Below are 21,174 nucleotides of genomic sequence, written 5' to 3'. Positions count from 1 at the left end.
CACGGGTGCAGCTTTGAAAGACACTCGCAGAATGATGCCTAAAACAGCAGGGCATTGCTGGAGGGGCTGCCTGAGCGCACCCAGGTCATCCTGAGGCCGCAGGCGCTGGCAGAGGGTGCCCACCAAGGGTGTCTCATGCCTCACCGGGTTCTGTTAGCAGAGCCTCGTCCTCACGGGAGGGTCTTACACTTCTACACCTCCCAGGAGACGGTGGATGGAGGCAGCCTTGGATGGCCCCAGCAGAGCCAGACACAAGCGATGGTCGCCACGGAAACAGCACAACATGTGAAATGAACATTTCACTGATGGGCTTGACTGCAGATAAAGGCAAGAGAGCCAGAAGGCAGAGGAATCATCCCACCATGGAACAGAAGAGCAACGCCTAACCCCCCGGGTACCACTTGGAAAAAAATACTGAGGGTCTTGTCCAACAAGGCACCTCGGAGGGGAAGGGGAGTGAGCACGCAGGCAGAGAAGAGCCCATGGCTCTGGAGAGAGGGGGTGCCATTCCGAGACAGCCGCAGGGACCCCCATCCTGCCCAACTCTGCTGTCTCCGTGCCCTCTCCCGGTGTGTCTCCAACAAATCCTGAGCCCCCAAACCCCCAAACCCCTTCCCAGCATCTGCTTCCAGGGAACCCGGTCTGGGAGCTGCCTTGTGGAGTTTATAGATGTGAGACTTGGAGCCACACTGCCGTGAGGCTCTTAACTTTTGTGAGATGGCAACAGACAGAGGCTTAAGACATGTTGTGAATAACTGCCAACAGAATCACCCTGCAAGGTATAGCCAGAAGGCCAACAGGGATAAATGAGAAGGTGCGGGGGCCAGTGCCCCCCCGTGGGCGGAGGCTGGCTGAGGGACGGCCTTCCTCTCTGCGTCTTTGCTGGGAGCTGTTTCAGAGGCCACACAATAAAGACAATGAAACTGCTTCCAGTGGTTAAGCGGCGCTGTGTTTTGGTTGGACGAGACTGTTGTAGCCGCTTGTTCCAGGAAAGACACTGACTCAGAAGGACAAAGCAGACAGTGGAGTGCAGCTTATCACACCGGCGGCCCGAGGCAGAGTCTCCTCTCAGCCAAGGGCCCCACCAGTTATTGTGAGCACCTTATATACCCTAAGTGTACGTGTCAGACCCACCTCCCCAAATTCTCTGAAGCTAGTCTGAACAAAGGAAAAGAAAGATACAATCAAAGTTAACCTGTGATTCGTAGGCCTTAAGCCTAAGTAGTTAACAGTGGACAGTAATCAATAGGCCTGTGGTCATACCCCAATAAGCATAATAGAATATATGATTGTATCCAGTTACACAGATAATTAGGCTATTCTTTTAGGTGATGGAGAGTCTAGGTTTGCACCCTGGGCTCCTCCATGGGTGGGGTCTGATTTTCCAGCTGGTTTGTCCTTTCCATAGACGCCGGGCACAGAGCTCACGGTCCAGAGGCGGGCCCAAGATGGAGTCCTGCTTTCAAGATGGAGTCTGTCCTGTCTGTTTCCTCCCTCAAGACTTCTTTCAAAAACTAAAGAAAAATTGCAGAAATAAAGAGCCTGGCACTGCCCTAACCGGGGAAGTTCTGGCGGCCGCTGTGCGTGATTCCCGCGGGGCTGGGGGGCGGGAGCTGGGGTCCGAAGCAAGGAGCTGGAAGCCGGGCGGGGTGGGCAAAGCCTGCGGCCCCCAGTCGCTGCCCAGCCTCTCCGCCTCCGCCGACCCCGACCCCCGTCAGGCGTGCCCGGGACGGCCGAGGGCCCGGCAGTCAGAGACTGCAGCCTCTCAGGAGTGGGGGACGGAGCCCCGGTGGGGGCGGCCCACGCCCCGACCCCAGGCCCAGGGACACAGTGAGGGGAGGGGCGTCGCCAAGTCCGCCGGCGGCTCCACGCGCCGGAAGACGCGCTACACAGGCCGAGGCCGCCCCCTGGTGGCCCCGCGGCGCGGGGCGCAGGGCCCTCCCCGAGTCCACCCCACGGCGGGCAGCAGCTGTGTCTGCTCCTGACCCCCAGGGGCTCCGCCGCGGCTCTCCCCGGACCCCGCCCTCCTTCGCCAAGCAGGGGCCTGCGGCCAGCATGGGCGGAGCCAGGGGTGCGGGGGCCCCTGCAGGCAGCGCCCTGGAAGTCGGGGGGACGAGGGGCGCCTCTGGGGACGGCGGCCAGAGCGCAGAGATCGCAGGGTCTCCCCGCCTGCCACCTGCCCCCCTCTCCAGCTCCAGCTCCTGCCCCGGGCCCCCAAGGCCCCTCCAGGGCAGAAGAGCGCGGCTGTGGACTCAGGCTGGGTTGGCAGTCTGCCCACCTGGACCCTGGGGTGGGGGGTGGGGGCAGCGCCACCGGACCCTCCACTGAGGTCACGGGAGGGAGCTCCAGCAGCCAGGTGTGCGCTGTGTGGCTTCCAGCCAGGCCCCAAACCCCCCGGAGACCCCCCCACAGGGGGCCTGAGGGCAGGCAGAGCCCCAGGAAAGTCAGGGCCCCACGTCCCGTTTGGAGGGAGCTCCCACCCCACACACCCGGCAAGGAGAGGGATCTGGCCCAGCAGAGAGGCCCCCGGGTCACGCCTGCCACGTGCACGGTCCCCCCAGGGCTCACACGTCCCTGAGTCCCGGGGACCCTCAGGAGGGTGGTGTGCTCCCCGGAGTGTCACCCAGGGTGGGCACGGGAGGAGAAACGGAGGAGGCGCTGGGAGTAGCGGGGTTGTGGCGGCACCAGCGGTCCGGGCTCCCACTTCCCTCCGTGTGCTCCCCGCTCTCCTCCTCTCCTAGAGGAAGCATCTCGGGCGTCTCGCCCGTGGCTTACTTGGGCTTGAAGGACACACAGGCCCTCCTCCTCTGTCCCCTGCAGCCAGCTGGAGCTCCAGGCGGGGCTCATGCTGGGATGGGAGTGAAAAACCCCAGGAGACCAGGCAGGCAGACTTGGCTACCTGCTGAAGAGGCGTGTCCTCTCAAGAGTAACTGGCAGACTTCACCTTCTGTGCTTCACAGACGTTGCAGTTTTTACAGAGTGACGGTTTGTGGGGACCCTGAACCGAGCAAGTCTTTCGGGGCCATTTTCCAACAGCGTCTGCTCACTTTGTGTCTGTATGTCACATTTCGGTAATTCTTGCAATGCGTACCTGTTTCATCCTTGTTATATTGGTCATGGTGGCCTGGGATCATGATCTTTGCTATCACTATTTTAATTGTTTACAATAGTAACATAATTCTGTTACAAACTGCATCCATATCAGAGGCGACTTCGGTCCACAAATGCTGCGCATGCCCTGACTCCACCAACCAGCCATTCCCCCATTTCTCCCGCTCCCTGGGCTTCCCTTTTCCCTGAGACTAAACAAATCTTGAAACCAGGCCAATCAACCAGCCTGAAAAACCTCCAAGTGCTTGAGTGAAAGGAAGAGTCACGATTCTCCACTTAAATTAGAACTTAGAAACGGAGAGGCTCAGTGAGGAAGGCACATGGAAAACCGAGAGACGGGGAGAGTGGGGCGTCCTGCATCAGAGGAGCAGCCGGGCTGTGAGCACAGGAGCAGCTGCAGGGCTGCTCTGTGAGCAGACGAGGGACGGAAGGTGGAGCAGCCTCCGCGCTGATCTGGAGGAAGGCGCAGCGGTCTGGGCCGAAGGTCAGACCAGCTGCAACACTCCCTCTTGCTGTTCAGTTGCCAAGTCTTTGCACCCTCATGGACGGCAGCACCCTTGACCAAAGCCTAATCGAGAGAAGGCCCCAGCTCTCCTCCAGTCTGTGAGAGCTGAGGCAAGGAAACTGCAGGAGGGAAGTGTGAAGCAGCAGAAACTGGTTCACGAGGTGGAAGGAAAGAAGCGTCTCCATGACAGAGAAGGGAAAGGCAGCAAGCGCAGCCGTGGGGACTGCAGTGGGTTCTCTGGAAGCTCCAGCTGAGATCTCAGGAGGGCCGCACAAGAACGACAGATTTTTAATGTGGCTGAAACAGCCTTCCACTGGAGGAAGACTCCATCTAAGATTCTCACAGTGAGGAGAAGTCAAGGCCTGGCTTCACGCTTCAAAGGACAGGTGGACTCTTGTTAGGGGCTAATACAGCTCGTGACGTGAAGTTGAAGCCAGTGCTATTTACCACCTGAAAATCCTAGGGAGCTCAAGAATTACACTAAATCTACTCTGCCCGTGTGCCACAGACAGAACAACAGGGATTTGAGAAGATGGACTCCAATTTTGGAAGAAGTTCTCCTGCGGGTCAATGGTTACAAGGAGGATCGCTGCTACAGAGAAAGCATTGGTGAAAGGAGAAGTCAGGGAGGCAACACTGACTGCCATCCGGTTCTAAAATCCCAGTCTTCAGCAAGCACCACCCTGATCAGTTGGCAGCCAGCAACATCAAGGCCAGACCCTCCACCCGCAGAGCAGGCTCAGATGCTGGTTAGCATTTTTTTAGCAAAAAAAAGTGGTTTTTAACTAAGGTATGTACACAATGTTATTGCAGACATAATAGACTATACTATGGTGTACACATACTTTTTATTTGCACTAGGAAACCACAAAATTCATGTGACTCACTTTATCGCAGTGTCTGGAACTGAACCCCCAATATCTCCAAGGCTACACCCCAAATCCCATTTTGTTCTATCTAGAGGTAAGCATACTGCATGATAACCCAGAGAAGAGACTTGAGAAAAACAACAGATGCCCCAGCGGCACCCGGGAGCGGACGGTGGAAGCAGTTCTGAGCCCTTGTTGCCGAGAGTCGGGGTTGTTTGTGTTACTTTCAAAATGAAAAGGGACAAAGGGGCTCAAATCGCATGTACAGAGCATGTGGTTCTTATGAGGGCCCCAGGAGCAAGCCCAGCCCCCAGAGACCAGAAAACGTGTTTGATTTCCTGGGAAAGGCCATCTGTCCTGCCCAGTCCATTCAAGGTCACGTGGCAGGGGGACCCCACACTCACCAGCCCGGTTCTGACCAGAGCTGTCAGACTTTCTAGAAGGCAATGCCAGGCTGCCTGGCTGACGAGAACATGTGGACTGTGAAACAGACGTGTTCCTAATTGTCGATGAAAATTAATTCATAGTTAACCCAAGAAAGAAAGAGAAAATGTCATTCTAGCCAAGCTCAGGATTATAACCCCAGAGACAGACCTTCTGGAAGCTGTGAGGACGGTTCCCATGTTAGAAGTCAAAGCTCACGTACATACGTTTTTGAGACAGAGCTGCGCATCCTGTCACATGTTGGTGGGTTTACACACCTAGAGTGAGTCAGGGCCCTCGTGGCCCACCGGCCCAGGAAGGAAGGCTCTCCTGAGGAGGGCGAGCTGATGCAGCCACTCTGCACACACTAAGGGGGCGGGGGGCAAACAGAAAGTCTGTCCTCTAGTCTTCCAGCGGCCGGCGGGGCCCAGCCACCCACCGGGCGCCTGCAAGGCAGGTCCTGAGACAGGAGATCTCCCAGATCACCCCCCCCAGCGCTCATCTGCGGGAGGGTCACCCACACTCTCCACCCCACCCCGTCCTCCGGAGGTGCACAGACACTCCTGGCCACCAGCTAACCAGGGTCGGCCGGCTCGTGCCCCCTGTCTGTGTGTGGCGCCCCCCCGAACCTGCCCACACCGCCTGAGGAGAGGAAGGCTTTGTGTCCCCCTTGCTGTGTCCTGTGGCCTCTCCCTAGATGGCAAGAAATCAGGGAACTGTTCACAGCTTGAGTCCCCCAACTTCGGATGAATTAACAGTAATTACATTTAAAACGTGTCTGCCTCTAGTCCTCTCTGAGGCTTTCTAGACAAAAGCAGCTATTGATTGCTCTGCGATATTTGATTGGGCCCAAGCTGGTGGCTCACTCTGCACAGCGGCGGGTGCAGGCTGTCCTGGATTCGAGTCCCAGACTCCCCAGGGCTTTAACTGGGGTCCGTGGCCTGAGGCTGCCCTGACCTCACACTAGAGAGCCTTCATGCCTCAGTACTGGGGGGCATAGTGCACTAGCTCTCCTCCTGTTCCTGAATCAATTATGAATGAATAATTAAGTAATTAAGTGAAATTTAATTATTCATGAGGGCTTACCTCCTTGTTGAATGGTAAAAAATCCCCCTGCCAGGCAGGAGATGCAGGTCAGGAAGATCCCTTGGAGGAGGAAATGGCGACCCACTCCAGTATTCTTGCCGGGAGAACCCCAAGAACAGAGGAGCCTGGCAGGCTGCAGCCCATAGGGTCACAAAAGAGTCAAATGTTACTAAACAACAACAACATTATTCATGAAAATTAATGCTGGTGATACTGACAATGAATGGAGTTGTTTGTTGGGTTTTAAGGAACCTGCTAATTGAACAGTACAGTTAAGTAACAGCAGTGCCTTCTGGAACTCCAGCTGAGCTACTTCAAATCCTAAAAGTTGATACTGTTAAAGAGCAAATTGGGAAAATTCAGCAGTGACCACAGGACTGGAAAAGGTCAGTTTTCATCACATTCCCAAAGAAGGGCAATGCCAAACAATATTCAAACTACCGTACAATTGCACTCATTTCACATGCTAGTATGGTTATGCTCAAAACCCTTCAATCTAGGCTTCAGCAGTATGTGAACTGAGAACTTCTAGATGTACAAACTGGGTTTAGAAAAGGTAGAGGAACCCGAGATCAAATTGCCAACATCTGTTGGATCATAGAGAAAGCAAGAGAGTTCCAGAAAAACATCTATTTCTGCTTCATTGACTACACTAAAGCCTTTGACTGTGTGCATCACAACAAACTGTGGAATATTCTTAAAGAGATGGGAATCCCAGACCACATTACTAGTCTCCTGAGAAATCTATAGAACTGGACTTGGAACAACAGACTGGTTCCAAATAGGGAAAAGAGTACGTTAAGGCTGTATATTTTCACCCTGCTAATTTAACTTATATGCAGAGTACATCATGCAAAATGCCAGGCTGGATGAAGCACAAGTTGGAATCAAGATTGCCAGGAGAAATATCAATAACCTCAGATAAGCAGATGACACCACTCCAATGGAAGAAAGTGAAGAGGATTAAAGGAACTCACCTTGATGAGGTTGAAAGAAGAGAATGAAAAAGCTGGCTTAAAACTCAACATTCAAAAAACTAAGATCATGGCATCCGGTCCCATCACTTCATGGCAAATAGAAGGGGGGAAATGGTAACAGTTGACAGATTTTATTTTCTTGGGCTCCTAAATCACTACAAATGGTGACTGCAGCCATGAAATTAAAAGACCCTTGCTCCTTAGAAGAAAAGCTATGACCAACCTAGACAGCATATTAAAAAGCAGAGACATTACTTTGCCAAAAAAAGGTGTGTCTAGTCAAGTCTATGGTTTTTCCAGTAGTCATGTATGGATGTGAGTTAGACCATAAAGAAAGCTGAGCACAAAGAATTAATGCTTTTGAACTGTGGTGTTGAAGACTCTTGAGAGTCCCTTGGACTGCAAGGAGATCTAACCAGTCCACCCTAAAGGAGATCAGTCCTGACTATGCATTGGAAGGACTCATGCTGAAGCTGAAACTCCAATCCTTTGGCCACATGATGCGAAGAGTTGACTCATTTGAAAAGACCCTGATGCTGGGAAAGATTGAGGGCAGGAGAAGAAGGGGACGACAGAGGATGAGATGGTTGGATGGCATCACCGACTCAATGGACATGAGTTTGAGTAAACTCCGGGAGTTGGCGATGGACAGGGAGGCCTGGCCTGCTGCAGTCCATGGGGTCGCAGAGTCGGACACGACTGAGCGACTGAAGTACCTTCCCAGGGCTACACTTCCCACCAGCGGCCACACGAGGGCACCCAGAACCGCGCGGCGGCTGGGCTGGCGCTGGAGGAGGGGCCGGGCTGGCGCTGGGGGACGGACCGGGCTGGGGGCTTGAGAGGCGGCCGGGCTGCGGAGGCGCCCGTGACGGCTGCCGAGAGCCCGCGGACGCGAAGGAGCTCGACTCAGTCTGGGTCCCCGCCCCCCGTGATGCTGGGTCTCCCTACCCTCCACCCCACCCCTCCCCCCGCGCTGGAGGGCCCTGCGGTCCCCGCGCTCTCGGCTCCCGTCCTCCTGTGCGGTCACACCCGAGGGGACACCTCTCTTGGCCGGTTCCCCGGGCGAGGGGCGCTGGAGGCCCAGGGATTATAAGGGGCCCACACCCCCTCTCTGCATTCCCGGGGCGGCGGCCGCGGGAAGGGCAGAGCTGAGGTCCCGGTGCGGCCGCAGGGCAGGGGACACACGCGTCGCTGTGGGTCCAGCGGGCCCAGGACCGCGGCGACAGCGGGGGCCAGCGGTGTCGGGGGCGGGCAGGTCACTGCGGGCCGGGGGGCCTGGATGACCATTGGGAGACCCCGGAAGCCGGGCACTGGTGTGAGCCCCCTGCCCTGGAGGGGGTTGTCCAGAGGCAGTGGCCACAGACCCCAGGACCAAGGGTGACTCGGCCTCGAGCCCCTACAGTCAGGCACCTGGAGGGAAGCTCCTTCCATCTTCAGGGAGGGTGGCCAGCCCTGAAGTTGTCTGCTGCTGCCCTCTCCGGTCTGAGCCATCCAGGGACAGCTTTGCATCTCAGGAACAATTTCAATTTATCTAGAAGCTGGAAACCATGCGGTGACCAGCACTGCAGCGGGGGCTGCCCCCGGGGAGGTCACAGGTCTGAAGACAGGACACACCGCTGTGGGCACCACAGCCCCCCGCAAGCCTCCAGATGGGAGGGGGTGTGTGCATCCTGTCCTAGGGGAGATCTCACCAGTGCAGACAGAACACCCAGGGTGGGAGGGTGGATCCTGCCCTGGGAGAGGGGTCTCACCCAGTGCAGACAGGACACCCAGGGTGGGAGGGTGGATCCTGCCCTGGGAGAGGGGTCTCACCCAGTGCAGACAGGACACCCAGGGTGGGAGGGTGGATCCTGCCCTGGGAGAGGGGTCTCACCCAGTGCAGACAGGACACCCAGGGTGGGAGGGTGGATCCTGCCCTGTGAGAGGGGTCTCACCCAGTGCAGACAGGACACCCAGGGTGGGAGGGTGGATCCTGCCCTGTGAGAGGGGTCTCACCCAGTGTAGACAGAACACTGAGTGTGGGAGAGTGGATCCTGCCCTAAGAGTGAGGTCTCACCTGTCGTGTCCTGTTGCAGTGGTTAGTGTATCAGAGATGACGGGGGCCTAGCCGCGGTGTTCTGGCAGGCTCGGCTCAGCTGTGTGTCAAGCCTCAGGTCCGGTGCCTTGTGGCCATCCACGTGGCCTGGAGCCTTCTGCGCTCTGGTGCCATGTGGGGTCCCGTTGGGCAGGATGCTGACATCAAAGCCCACCCCCTCCCCTCCGTCCAGGCAGCCCCTCTGTGGGAAGCCCTCCCCTACCTTCCCCCTCACCTGGAGATCGGCCCAAAGGCAGAATCTCCCAGATCCACCCTGGCCCATGTGGACAGAGGGCCCTGCAGCAAAGAGTCTGGCCACCTACCCCTCCCCACAAGGCAGGCCTTCCCAAACCTCCCATCCGACCGGGGACCCAAGTCTCGGACCCCAAGGCCCTCCAGACATTCCGCAGCCCCCCAGGGCCCTGGGGCCAGTCTGTGTGAGGGGAGGGACAGGGTGACCCCGCCCAGCTGCCCGCAGTCATGCCCTGCTGCCTGGGACCCACATGGCCCAACAGCCCTGCCCCTTAGAACTGGATCCTGGGCCGTTAAGATGGGAATCCAGGGTGTAGACACAAGGAACCTCAAGCGGATGGCGCTTCTTGAAAAGCGCTGTGGATGAAAATGTTCCCGGGAACCATGAACAAAATCTGGTAAGGTGGTGAGTGGGCCCCTGCCCCTCACTCAGGGAAGGTACCTCCTCAGCTCCTGGGCCCTGGGGTGGCGGGGGGGCGGGGGGGGCTCATCAACCACACCTGGAGGGGCTTTCATCTTCCTGAGGAGGTGGTGGTGGTCTCCCCACCCGCAGCTTGTGCTGAAGCGGCCCAAGCATCACCTCCAGAGATCCAGTGGCACCGCAGGAGAGGGTCACCGTGGGACCGGGGTCCCGGGGGTCGGCTGCCCTGTGCCCCACTGCCCTCCCCTGCACACCCTCAGCTCAGCGGGAGACCATGTGGCTGCTGCCTGTTAACTCTTATTTATTGGCGTGTAACACACATTCAGAGCGCCTGGGACACACACGATCAGCTCGGGGAGTGGTCACGGCGTGAGCGCCCACAACACCAGGACTCACCGCGGAGATGGAACACGGAAGCGAGGCGGGCGGGGCAGCCGGGGCCGGGGATCGCTGCTTGCCAGGCACCCAGGCAGCACCCCTGGAGGGGGTCCCCCAGGGGACTGACAGGAGGCGCCACCCTTCATACCCACGGGGAGCGGTCAGGGCTGAACTTGCACAGGTACATTATCCAGAGGACACAAACGGCCAGCGAGACCCAGATCCAGACCTCTTCGTAGGGGTCAAAGCAGAAGCCCTCAGCCCAGCAGAAGCCCTGGTCCCCGGGGGGCGGGAGGCGGAACCTGGCCTCCCGGGGCCCTGGTTGCTTCGGCTTCTTGGACGAGCCCCAGGGCACCAGGCCATCGCCTTGAGGGCCCCTGGCCTTGCTCCCGGAGCTCTTGCTTTGGATAACACTGAAGACAGAGAAGGGGACGGTGATGGAGCCCTCGCCCAGGGGCACCCAGCTGCCCTCATCGGTCCCCGGGAGGCGCTCACAGCCCGCGGCAGGGAGGCTGCAGCCGCCAGCCACCTGCCCTCTGCCTTCAGGGCCACTGGCAGAGGAGGCCGCCGCCCGGCCCTCATAGGCGAACATGAATGGGAAGGTGAGGGAGCCGTGGACCAGGTCGAACGGGTCGGCGTCTTCCAGGAGCACGTCAGTCAAGGAGGAGGGAAAGGTGACCGAGCCCTCCCCGTTGTCCATGAGGCCGACGATGTAGGTCATGGGCCGCGGGCTGCCTCCAACCGGGACAAGCCTGGTGCTGCTGGACGGGGCGCCCCAGTCGGCGTCCTCGTCCTCGTCCTCATCCCCGTCCTCGCCCTCGTCGGGTTCAGACACGCAGCCGAGCCCTTTGTAGATGAAGCCCGTGGTTGCCTTCGCGCCGCTGAGCAGGAGCCCCTTGCCGTGAAAGACGGGGGCTTTGATATTCACCGGGAAGCGTCTGCCCCTGGACGTGGCCTTGGAGCTGGCGGGCAGGTAGAGGGAGCCCCTGCCGATGATGTGCCGCCCGCCAGCGGGCTCACCTGCCAGCCCCCGGGCCCTGCGCCCGAGGGAGAAGGGGATGGTGATGACCTCCTCGGCCTGGCCGCAGAAGTCCCTGCCCTCGGCGATGGGGCTCCTGATGAAGTCGGCCACGTACAGGGGAACGGCGATGGCGTCGGGGGTGCAGCCCCCGGGGTGGTCGACTAGCAGCCCGCGGCCCAGCGTGCGCAGCTGCCTACTGGCAGCGGGGGCAGCCTCGTCACCACTGGAGTACAAGGTGAACCTGCCCTTGATGCTGCCAGCGCTCCTGCCCTCGGGCCCCCAGGCGGGGTCAGGCGGCTGCTGGAAAAAGCAGACCCCCAGGTCGCAGGCCTCACAGCGCTCACCGAAGCAGACCTCGGGGCCCTGGTCGGAGCCGGGACCCTCCGCGTAGCACTTTTGCGCGATGAACCGCACCAGCTTGCCCAGGAAGAGCCGCACGTTCAGCAGGCTGACGCGGCACTGGGCCCCTCCGGGCGGGCACCACCGGCACCGCTGGCCCCAGACCCGCATCTTGACCAGCCCGCGCCGGCCGGCCTCGTCCCACCACAGGTGGAAGAGCACGTGCACGTGGGCCGAGGCCCAGCCCCACTGGCAGCGGCCGCACTGGAGCCTGTGGAGGAGAGAGGCAGGTAGGCGAGGGCTCGGCCCGCCTGCCCTGCGCGCCCCCGCGGCCCCACAGCCTGTCCGTGTGCGCCCCCGAGGCCCCCCAGCCTGTCCTTGCACGCCCCCGCGGCCCCCCAGCCTGAGGCGCCCAAGCAGAGGCCCTCCATCCTTTGGCCCCAACACGCCCCGGGTGGCCAAGCATGCTGCCTGGGCCCTTCTGGGCTCAGCGCTACGTCTGCTGCTGCTCTGTCCTGGCGACCCAGGGTCTCAGCGCCCCTAGGAGACACCACCGGGACCCGGTGGGAGTGAGGGCCGTCTGTGGTGCCCAGGGGGCAGGGCAGGGGGGGCTGCAGAAAGGGGGAGCCTGTGCCCCAGGAGAGGGGCCATGGGGGGTGCAGGGAGAACTGGGTGTGGGGGGCGGCCGGGAGGCTGGGTGGCCCTGTGGCCCTGGGCCAGTGCACTCCCGGGACTGCGCGTCCAACCCTCACCCGCAAGGGTGCTGCTCCAGAGGCCAAGGCCCTGTATCCCCCTCTCTCCAATTGAGTGACCCCCAGGCCAATCCACCAGAACGTCCCCTGATGGTGGGCTTCCCGCCCCCCACACCCCCACCTGCAGCCTCCAGCTACGCATGGCTGGGGAGCACCTGGACACGCATGGTGTCCTTGGGACGGAGCTTCCTCCTTTGTTAATTAAGCAGCGCGTCATGGCTGGACGTGGAGACGTGGGTCTGCACTAGTGACCGTCCCACCAGCTGGCGCGTCTGTGTCTGTGAAAACCAAAATCCAACCAATGCTAGGGTGCTCGTGCAGCCCGTGTGCGACGGCTCCTCCGGGGGACAGTTATGGGTGGCAAGGAGCCCCCGATGCCGTCACTTGCTGACACCTGGGAAAGCCAGCCTCTCACCACACTCCTGACCCCCGGCGCTTCAGACGCTAGGGAGCAGGGGCATCTGTGTCAAAGGACAGCTGCCCGCGGGGGTCCACACGGCCCCCTCTCCCTCCGGCCCCCTCCCAGCTGGCCCCTGGGAGACCCCGCGGCTGGTCTGGGTTGTGGCTACTTGTCTGATGCTGGCTGTCCTCATGAGGGAGGGCACGGTTCGCGTGGTGACCCACGGTCCCCGGGGCTCCCGACGTGGCCCCCGCTCAGCCACAGCCCCGGCCGGGACCCCCTCCTCCCTCTTGGGCCCAAGCCCTCCCAGTCCATCCGCTCAGGCCATCTGCAGGGCAGGGCAGAGACCCACCCTGCTCCCGCTGTCAGCGCGGCCAAGGAAACGAGGAGATGCTGCGGTGAACAAAGTCTGCCACAGGCGGAAGGCCATCCACCCCGTGCCAACCGCCCCTGGGCAGGGCCCCCGACTGGCCTGAAGGTGCCCAGCAGGCAGGGACTCAGCTGCCTGCACTGCAGGTAACAGACACACTGCTCCCCCAACACCCCCGCTACCCGGAAGGGACAGGGAGCTCCTGGCCCGCCCACCCACCTGTTGGGTGCCAAGGCCAGGCAGACACACGCCCACTCCTGCCTCCCTCAAGGGCCAGGCCACACCCGGCCCTGGCTGGAGGTGAGGTAACCTTGCCACCCCACCCCATCCCCCACCCCCTGCCTCCTGGGACCCCACAGGGGCCCCCCGCCGCACCTCGAGAGCCCCCGAAGCCGGTACTGGAAACCACTGCTGTCCAGGTGCCCCGAGGCCAGGTTCTCCTGGGGGACCAGTTCCCAGGTGTCCTGGGGCTTCTTCTGGGCCATCAGCTGGGCCAAGGTCTTGGCCCACACGTCCGCCCCGTCCATGCTGTTGCTGGGTCCGCAGTGCGGTCTGAGGGCTGCGCTGGCTCAGGCTCCAGGCGAGCACCCACCCGCCTCCAGCACTAGCCAATCGCCGCCTTGACAACCACCCGGTCTCCATGGCAACCGGGTTTGTCTCAGAGAAATGAGAAATGGGCCTCTTTTTCTGATCCCTTTGAGTATTTTTTATTACACAAGCAGTGGGTTTTCATTTTAGGAAAAATTGGAAACAGGTAATAAGAAGGACGACACAGACGATGATAAAAGTCGCCCTCCGTCCCCACCGTGGGGCTGACGTCCGCACGTCTCTGGTGCCTGCAGGGAATCCCACCGAGCACCTCGCCTGCGGGCCTGCTCCTCTCACCCAGCGCACAGCAGTACCTGTGCTTCTGAATGTCTGATGTCGCCCAGTCTGCAGCTGGGGTGCAGTCCGCCTACCCGGCCTCCATCCTTGAACCCGGTGCCAAGTCTGCCATCATGAGCAAAGCCGTGAGGAACTTTACTGGACATATATCACTCTAAATTTTCCCATTACTTTTCTCCAAACTTTTTATTGGCTAGAAAGTCACCTTTATGTTAAAATACCTTAAACACAGTCAATGCACAGCTTCACAAATGCCTCTAAGTTCTTAGCTCAGCACCAGAAGGAGCCAGGCCCCGATAAGTGTCCGTGTGCCCCCAGCCACCAGAGCCCGCCCTTTCCTGCCGGGGCAGCCCATCAGGGACACCCGGGAGCCTCCTGGAAGAGGGGCCCGCGGCCCGTAGCTGTGCCCTGTGCTGTGTGCAGACCTCACCACGGCAGGTCAGGGCTTGGTGACCGTGGGACAGGTGGCCGGGCTCAAGGACGGAACCACCACTGGTCGGGCAGGGTGGGGAGGGGCTTGCGCCCAGAAGCCAAGGGGGCAGCCTCATCTGCAGGCAAGCAGCTAAGTGTGAGAGTGAGATAGAGCAGGAGAGTCTTGGGATGTGCCTGAGGGAAGGTTCCATATTGGACCAGGTAACCGGCGAAAGTCCTACGTTTCCCATTCCACTTTCACCTTCTCTGCTCACCAATGCAGAGATGATGACGTGATGTTTGGCACTCCTGCAGACAAGCTGACCTTGCAGACAGAAGCCACTGCTGAGGAAGCAGCAAGGAGAGACCCTGGATCCTTGAGGGCAGTTGGAGTCCTGATACCACTTTAGGGTCACCTACCCCCGGATTTCTTCTTTAAGACAGAAATAAACTTCTAGCAGTCACTGTTATCTTTGTTGTTGTTCAGTCACTAAGTCATGTCCAATTCTTTGTGACCCCATGGACTGCAGCATGCCAGGCTTCCCTGTCCTTCACGATCTCCCAGAGTTTGCTCAAACTCATGTCCATCAAGTTGGTGATGCCATCCAACCATCTCATCCTCTGCCGTCCCCTTCTCCTGCCTTCAATCTTTCCCAACTTCAGAGTCTTTTCTAGTGAGTTGGTTCTTTGCATCAGGTGACCAAAGTATTGGAGTTTCAGCTTCAGCATTAGTCCTTCCAATGAACACTCAAGACTGATTTCCTTTAGGAAGGACTGATCGGATCTCCTTGCAGTTCAAGGGACTCTCAAGAGTCTTCTCCAACATCACAATTTGAAAGCATCAATTCTTTGGCACTCAGGTTTCTTCATAGTCCAACTCTCACATCCATACATGACTACTGGAAAAAACCAAAGCTTTGATTATACAGACGTTTGTCTGCAAAGTGATATGTCTGCTTTTTAATACGGGGTATAGGTTTGTCGTAGCTTTTCTTCCAAGGAGAAAACGTCTTTTAATTTCGTGGCTGCAGTCACCGTCCACAGTGATTTTGGAGCCTAAGAAAATAAAATCTATCACTGTTTCCACTTTTTCCCCATCTATTTGCCATGAAGTGATGGGAATGGATGCCATGATCTTAGTTTTTTGAATATTGAGTCTTAAGCCAGCTTCTTCACTCTTCTTTCACTTTCATCAAGAGGCTCTTTAGTTCCTCTTTGCTCTCTGCCATTAGGGTGGTGTCATCTGTATATGTTACCTTAAGGCAGCTTTTCCCGGGAAATTTTTGGTTATCACCCAGCCCATCATTGCAATTCTAAGATCCTGAGTTTTGCTGGTCAGTCTGGGCTGTGCTGTGTACGAGCTGTCCCCCTCCCGGTAGACCCTCCAGGCACAGTGGCCCCGGCTGTGCCTGCCCTGTGCTGGGTGTGGGCCCCCTCACGCTGCCAAGACTGCACCATCCCAGGCCACCAACAGGCCCCTCGTCTCCAGAGACCACCAGCTGTCTCTGAGTCTGGGAGAGAGTCTAGCAATCATGACTCACCACCCCATCCAGAAAAATAACCTTTGGGTGCTGATGCGAGGAGCCAGTCACCTCTGACCTATCACTCAGGACCCCCTCAGCCTATCCCAGAGGTGTAGACGGCGGGGAGGTCAGCCTTCACATGCCTTTATCTGGCTGCCCGTTTATCTGCCCCCAAAACCCACGAGCCCAGCCCTCCACGAGATGCTTACAGGGTCCGCTAACAGATCCATCAGCCATAAACATCTCCTCCTCTTGGCAGAGAAACAAGGGGCGAGGCAGAACGCAGCACCACCCCGCATGGGAGGCATGTTCTGGAGCCGGGGTCTGTGTGAGTCCCCCTGGAGGAGGGGTTGGAGAGGCCCTTCTGCTGAAGGACGGGCTCCCACAGCAGGGTCAGCGGCCACTCCCCCTGCCTTCTGCCCTCCACCTGCTGCCCTAGGACCAGCCTCCTCGAGGCACCGACGACTCCAGACCAGCTCAGATGGGGGGGTGGAGAGAAGCGTCAGGAAACCAGGTACCGTTTCCACACGATCACCCCCCAAGGGAAACAGCGAGGGCCACTCTCCTGGCGGACGCGCTCTGGCCTCCTCCTCAGCTACACTCGCCCCCCAGCCAGGGCGCGGGGGCAGCCCCCACACAGGGGCCTCCGGTGGAGCGTGAGAACACAGACCTCCCACAGTCCAGGTGAGCCCCCATCTGCCCCGACCTGGACCTGGCTGGCTCCCTGGAGCCTCCACCACGACCCTGGGCCAGACAATAGCCCGCTTTGGGCAGGGGTGGGAGCGGAGGAGGCAAGACAGCCCAGCAGGGAGGCGACAGGCCTGGCCGCCAGCTCAGGGTCAGGGGTTACAGGGTCCACCCGAGGCCCGCCAGCTGACACTTTGCTCCACCAACCCTGGGCGTGGGCAGCAGACGGGTTAGGATAGCCAGACAGACAGACAGACAACCAAGAAGAGAGCCGGGGGCAGAGCCTCTCTCAGTGCGAGTGCGTGCCAGGCTCCCCCTGCCCCCAGACCTCCGCAGAGGGGTGCACTCCCTGCATCCTGGGTCCTTCGGCCCGCCCGAGGGCCCAAGCCCCAGCACACGGTCAAGGTGCGTACATGGGGGCCGCAGGCAGCGGGCGGGGTCTGGGCCGGCAGCAGGCACCGCAGCCCCACCAGCTGTCCCGTCCCAGCGGTGTTTCCCAATGGCCAAGCCTCAGCACTCAGCCCAGCTGCTGCCAAGCGAGGGGCTGGCACCTCCCCCAGACCCCACAGGAGCCAGGACATCAAGCAACACAGGAGAAGGACAGGGACCCAGGGCGGCGGGCGAGGCACCTCCGGGTGAGAGCACCTCAGCGCTCCGAGGCAAGGACGGCCCGTCCAGGCGGTGGCGCCTCCTCGTCCGCCCCGGTCGGTCTGCCTCCAAGAACCTGGCGGGCTGCCCCTCAGCCGCCTGGGCGACTGGCCAGTGAGAGAGGCCAGAGGTGCGGGCACAGGCACACACACGCATGTGAGCACTGCACACACATACCTGCACTCTGCACACGTACTAGCAAACACACCACACACACCAACACAGCCTGACCCACGTATGAGCACAAGCCTACACACAAAATGCGTTCTTGTGAACACCTGTACACATGCAAACACACACACCACGCACATACCTGCCTGTGAGTACCTGCATGCCCACACACATACAAAAACATGAATACGTACACATAAACACACATTTTGGGAAATTTTAAATGTAAATTCTCATTTAAGCTCCTAACAGCATTCTGGCAAATTCAGAAATGAGGGGGACCCCACCACATTAGCAAATACCCCCGCTGTCTTTAGTCTTGGGTATAGTAAATGATGAAAATATTTCATCTTCATTTTTTAATTTAATGCTTACATTGGGTGGATAAATTCAGTATTCTTTTTTAACTTCTGGGAAATGCTTCAAAAACAGGGTAGAGCAGAAGGTTTTTATTTGCAAACACTATTAACCATTTCCTGTTCCAACCTCAGACTGGCTGTGAACTCACCACCCTCCCGGTTTGGGGCATCATTTCCCCCTCCAAGTGTGGGTCAGGGGTCACTGACATCACCATCCTCTGGCCCCTCAGAAGCAGTTTTGGGTGGCCCCCCTGCTTCCTGTGTTTCTCCCGTGATGGAAACGTCCCTCCAGCTCCAGCGGCCTCTCAGAAGCTCAGGGAGCCCCTCTTCCCCACTTTCTCTCCACCCCTCTCCTCCCCTGGTGTCACCTCAGCCAGGCCAGGTGCACCTTGGAAACCCTAGGTCCCCTCTTGTCAAGGCTGAAAGATGGAGCCCAGTGCCTGCCTCGCTGAGAACCCTGTGGGCCCTTTCGCTTCCTTCACTGCTGGCCCGTGGGCTCCTGCGGTCCGTCCAACAGGAAGCAGCCGGCAGCCAGACAGACCTGCCAACACAGCACACACCCCACAGCACCAGGGACTTCGGGGACCAGGGCTGCTCACCAGGCCCTGCCCGCCGGCTCCTCCCTGCCGGACCCCTGGCTGGATCCACCCAGGTGGGCCTCAGCAGAGAAGAGCCAAGCGTGCCCACCCGCCACGGGGCACAGTGAGGAGCCCAGCAGGGACACACGGACGCGCGGACCACTGTCCATAGGGTCCTGCCGCACGGGCCACCCCACTGTGTACTTTGTGGAGACAAAGCAGATGCTAGAGGATGGACGCGTGGGTGCAGGGTGAGAGGGCAGAGAGCTGGGAGTGGCTCTGAGAGGCACGGGGGTCCCGTGATGACAGCCGGTGTCACCTCAGGGGGAGGGAGGCAGGCCGTCATGGGTACACTGTACATCACCCAACACACACGCCGGCCCAGGAACTAAACCAGGACTCTCCGCACCCCCTCGGTGGGCCGCAGCCATGGCAGTCCTGGTTGTACCAGCGGGCGGCCGTGTGAGATGCTGTCCCTGAGAAGGTCTGGCCCCTGTGCAGGACCAGCCCTGCTACTGTCACGCCTGGAGCACTCCTGCAGTGACCGCCTCCCCAGAGGCCCCACTGCACCCACACCTGGGCGTGTGAGAGGGTCACATGTGGGGTCAGGGATGGTCAGCCCCGCTGTGACCGTGACTGAAATGTCTCAAACCTGAAGGGGTAGACCAGGACACAAGGACAGGCCAGCCAGCAGGATTCAGGGAGAGGCAGATGGAGCCTGACCATCTCTCCTCCCACCACCTGGAGAGCCTGACCTGTCCCAGTGAAGGGTGGGGCGGGGGGCACAGGCCAGACACACTGTGTAGTGGGGATGGTGGGGGGAGGCTGTGTGTGGGGACGGTGTGTGGGACAGTGTGTGGGGATAGTGTGTGGGAACAGCGTGTGTGGGGATAGTGTGTGGGGACGGTGGGGGGAGGCTGTGTGTGGGGACGGTGTGTGGGACAGTGTGTGGGGATAGTGTGTGGGAACAGCGTGTGTGGGGATAGTGTGTGGGGATAGTGTGTGGGGACTGTATGGGGGGATGGTGTGTGAGGACAGTGTATGTGGACGGTGTGTGGGGATAGTGTGTGGGGACTGTATGGGGGGATAGTGTGTGGGGACTGTATGGGGGGATGGTGTGTGGGGACTGTATGGGGGGATGGTGTGTGAGGACAGTGTATGTGGACGGTGTGTGGGGATAGTGTGTGGGGACTGTATGGGGGGATAGTGTGTGGGGACTGTATGGGGGGATGGTGTGTGGGGACTGTATGGGGGGATGGTGTGTGGGGATAGTGTGTGGGGACGGTGTGGGGGGATGGTGTGTGAGGACAGTGTATGTGGACGGTGTGTGGGGATAGTGTGTGGGGACCACATGTGTGGGGGTAGTGTGTGGGGATGGGGTGTGGGGATGCAGTGTGGGGATGGGGTGTGAGGACAGTGTATGGGGACAGTGTGTCTGGGGATAGTGTGTGGGGACAGTGTGGGGGGATGGTGTGTGGGGACGGTGTATGGGGACAGTGTGTGGGGATGGTGTGGGGATGGGGTGTGGGGATGGTGTGTGGGGATAGTGTGTAGGGACAGTGTGTGGGGACGGTGTGTGGGGATGGTGTGTGGGGATGCAGTGTGGGGATGGGGTGTGAGGACAGTGTATGGGGACGGTGTGTGGGGATAGTGTGTGGGGATAGTGTGTGTGGATGGTGTGTGGGGATGGTGTGTGGGGATGGTGTGTGGGGATGGGGTGTGGGGATGAGGTGTGGGGATGGTGTGTGGGGATGGGGTGTGGGGATGGTGTGTGGGGACAGTGTGTGGGGATAGGGTGTGGGGATGGGGTGTGGGGACGGTGTGTAGGGACAGTGTGTGGGGATAGTGTGTGGGAACAGCGTGTGTGGGGATAGTGTGAGGGGATAGTGTGTGGGGACGGTGTATGTGGGGACTGTATGGGGGGATGGTGTGTGGGGACGGTGTGTGGGACAGTGTGTGGGGATAGTGTGTGGGAACAGCATGTGTGGGGATAGTGTGTGGGGACGGTGTGGGCGGATGGTGTGTGGGGACGGTGTGTGGGACAGTGTGTGGGGATAGTGTGTGGGAACAGCGTGTGTGGGGACGGTGTGGGGGGATGGTGTGTGGGGATAGTGTGTGGGGACAGTGTGTGTGGGGACTGTATGGGGGGATGGTGTGTGGGGACGGTGTGTGGGACAGTGTGTGGGGATAGTGTGTGGGGACGGTGTGGGGGGATGGTGTGTGAGGACAGTGTATGTGGACGGTGTGTGGGGATAGTGTGTGGGGACAGCATGTGTGGGGATAGTGTGTGGAGATGGGGTGTGGGGACAGTGTATGGGGACGGTGTGTGGGGATGGTGTGTGGGGATGCAGTGTGGGGATGCAGTGTGGGGATGGGGTGTGAGGACAGTGTATGGGGACAGTGTGTCTGGGGATAGTGTGTGGGGACGGTGTGGGGGGATGGTGTGTGGGGACAGTGTGTGGGGATAGTGTGTAGGGACAGTGTGTGGGGACGGTGTGTGGGGATGGTGTGTGGGGATAGTGTGTGGGGACAGTGTGTGGGGACGGTGTGTGGGGATGGTGTGTGGGGATGGTGTGTGGGGACAGTGTGTGGGGACGGTGTGTGGGGATGGTGTGTGGGGATGGTGTGTGGGGATGGGGTGTGGGGATGGTGTGTGGGGACAGTGTGTGGGGATGGGGTGTGGGGACGGTGTGTAGGGACAGTGTGTGGGGATAGTGTGTGGGGACGGTGTGTGGGGATGCAGTGTGGAGATGGGGTGTGAGAACAGTGTATGTGGACGGTGTGTGGGGATAGTGTATGGGGATAGTGTGTGGGGACAGTGTGTGGGGATGGTGTGGGGAGAATGTGTTTGTGTGTGTGTGTGGTGGGGACAGTGTGGGGAACCGAACCGGTGGACACTGTGGGGGAAACGGTGGGGGATGGGGTGTGTGGGGG

General features: G+C 59.5%; 1 protein-coding gene across 1 annotated transcript; it reads right to left on the bottom strand.

The window, feature by feature from the left end:
- Positions 1–7,697: 7,697 nt before the first annotated feature.
- On the bottom strand, positions 7,698–13,505 carry RTP5 (receptor transporter protein 5 (putative)). The gene is made up of 5 exons (XM_061119774.1): positions 13,354–13,505; positions 10,245–11,727; positions 8,157–8,300; positions 7,932–8,043; positions 7,698–7,843 (listed from the first exon to the last, which is right to left on the bottom strand). Exons 1-5 carry the CDS (start codon positions 13,503–13,505, stop codon positions 7,698–7,700), a joined length of 2,037 nt encoding a protein of 678 aa, XP_060975757.1.
- Positions 13,506–21,174: the final 7,669 nt, after the last annotated feature.

The sequence above is a fragment of the Dama dama genome, chromosome 20 (assembly GCF_033118175.1).
Source record: "Dama dama isolate Ldn47 chromosome 20, ASM3311817v1, whole genome shotgun sequence".
NCBI lineage: Eukaryota > Metazoa > Chordata > Mammalia > Artiodactyla > Cervidae > Dama > Dama dama.
The sequence above is the reverse complement of the archived record's forward strand: the minus strand, read 5'-3'. Positions and strand labels throughout refer to the sequence as shown.

What these genes read in the sequence shown, in the direction of transcription:
- RTP5 (XM_061119774.1), bottom strand. Translation starts at nt 13,505, where the DNA reads ATGGACGGGGCGGACGTGTGGGCCAAGACCTTGGCCCAGCTGATGGCC. An exon ending in CGGCTTCGGGGGCTCTCGAG is followed by an intron (nt 11,728 to 13,353) that starts GTGCGGCGGGGG and finishes TCTCCTCCACAG; the next exon opens with GCTCCAGTGCGGCCGCTGCC. An exon ending in CGCTGGACCCACAGCGACGC is followed by an intron (nt 8,044 to 8,156) that starts GTGTGTCCCCTG and finishes CTGGGCCTCCAG; the next exon opens with CGCCCCTCGCCCGGGGAACC.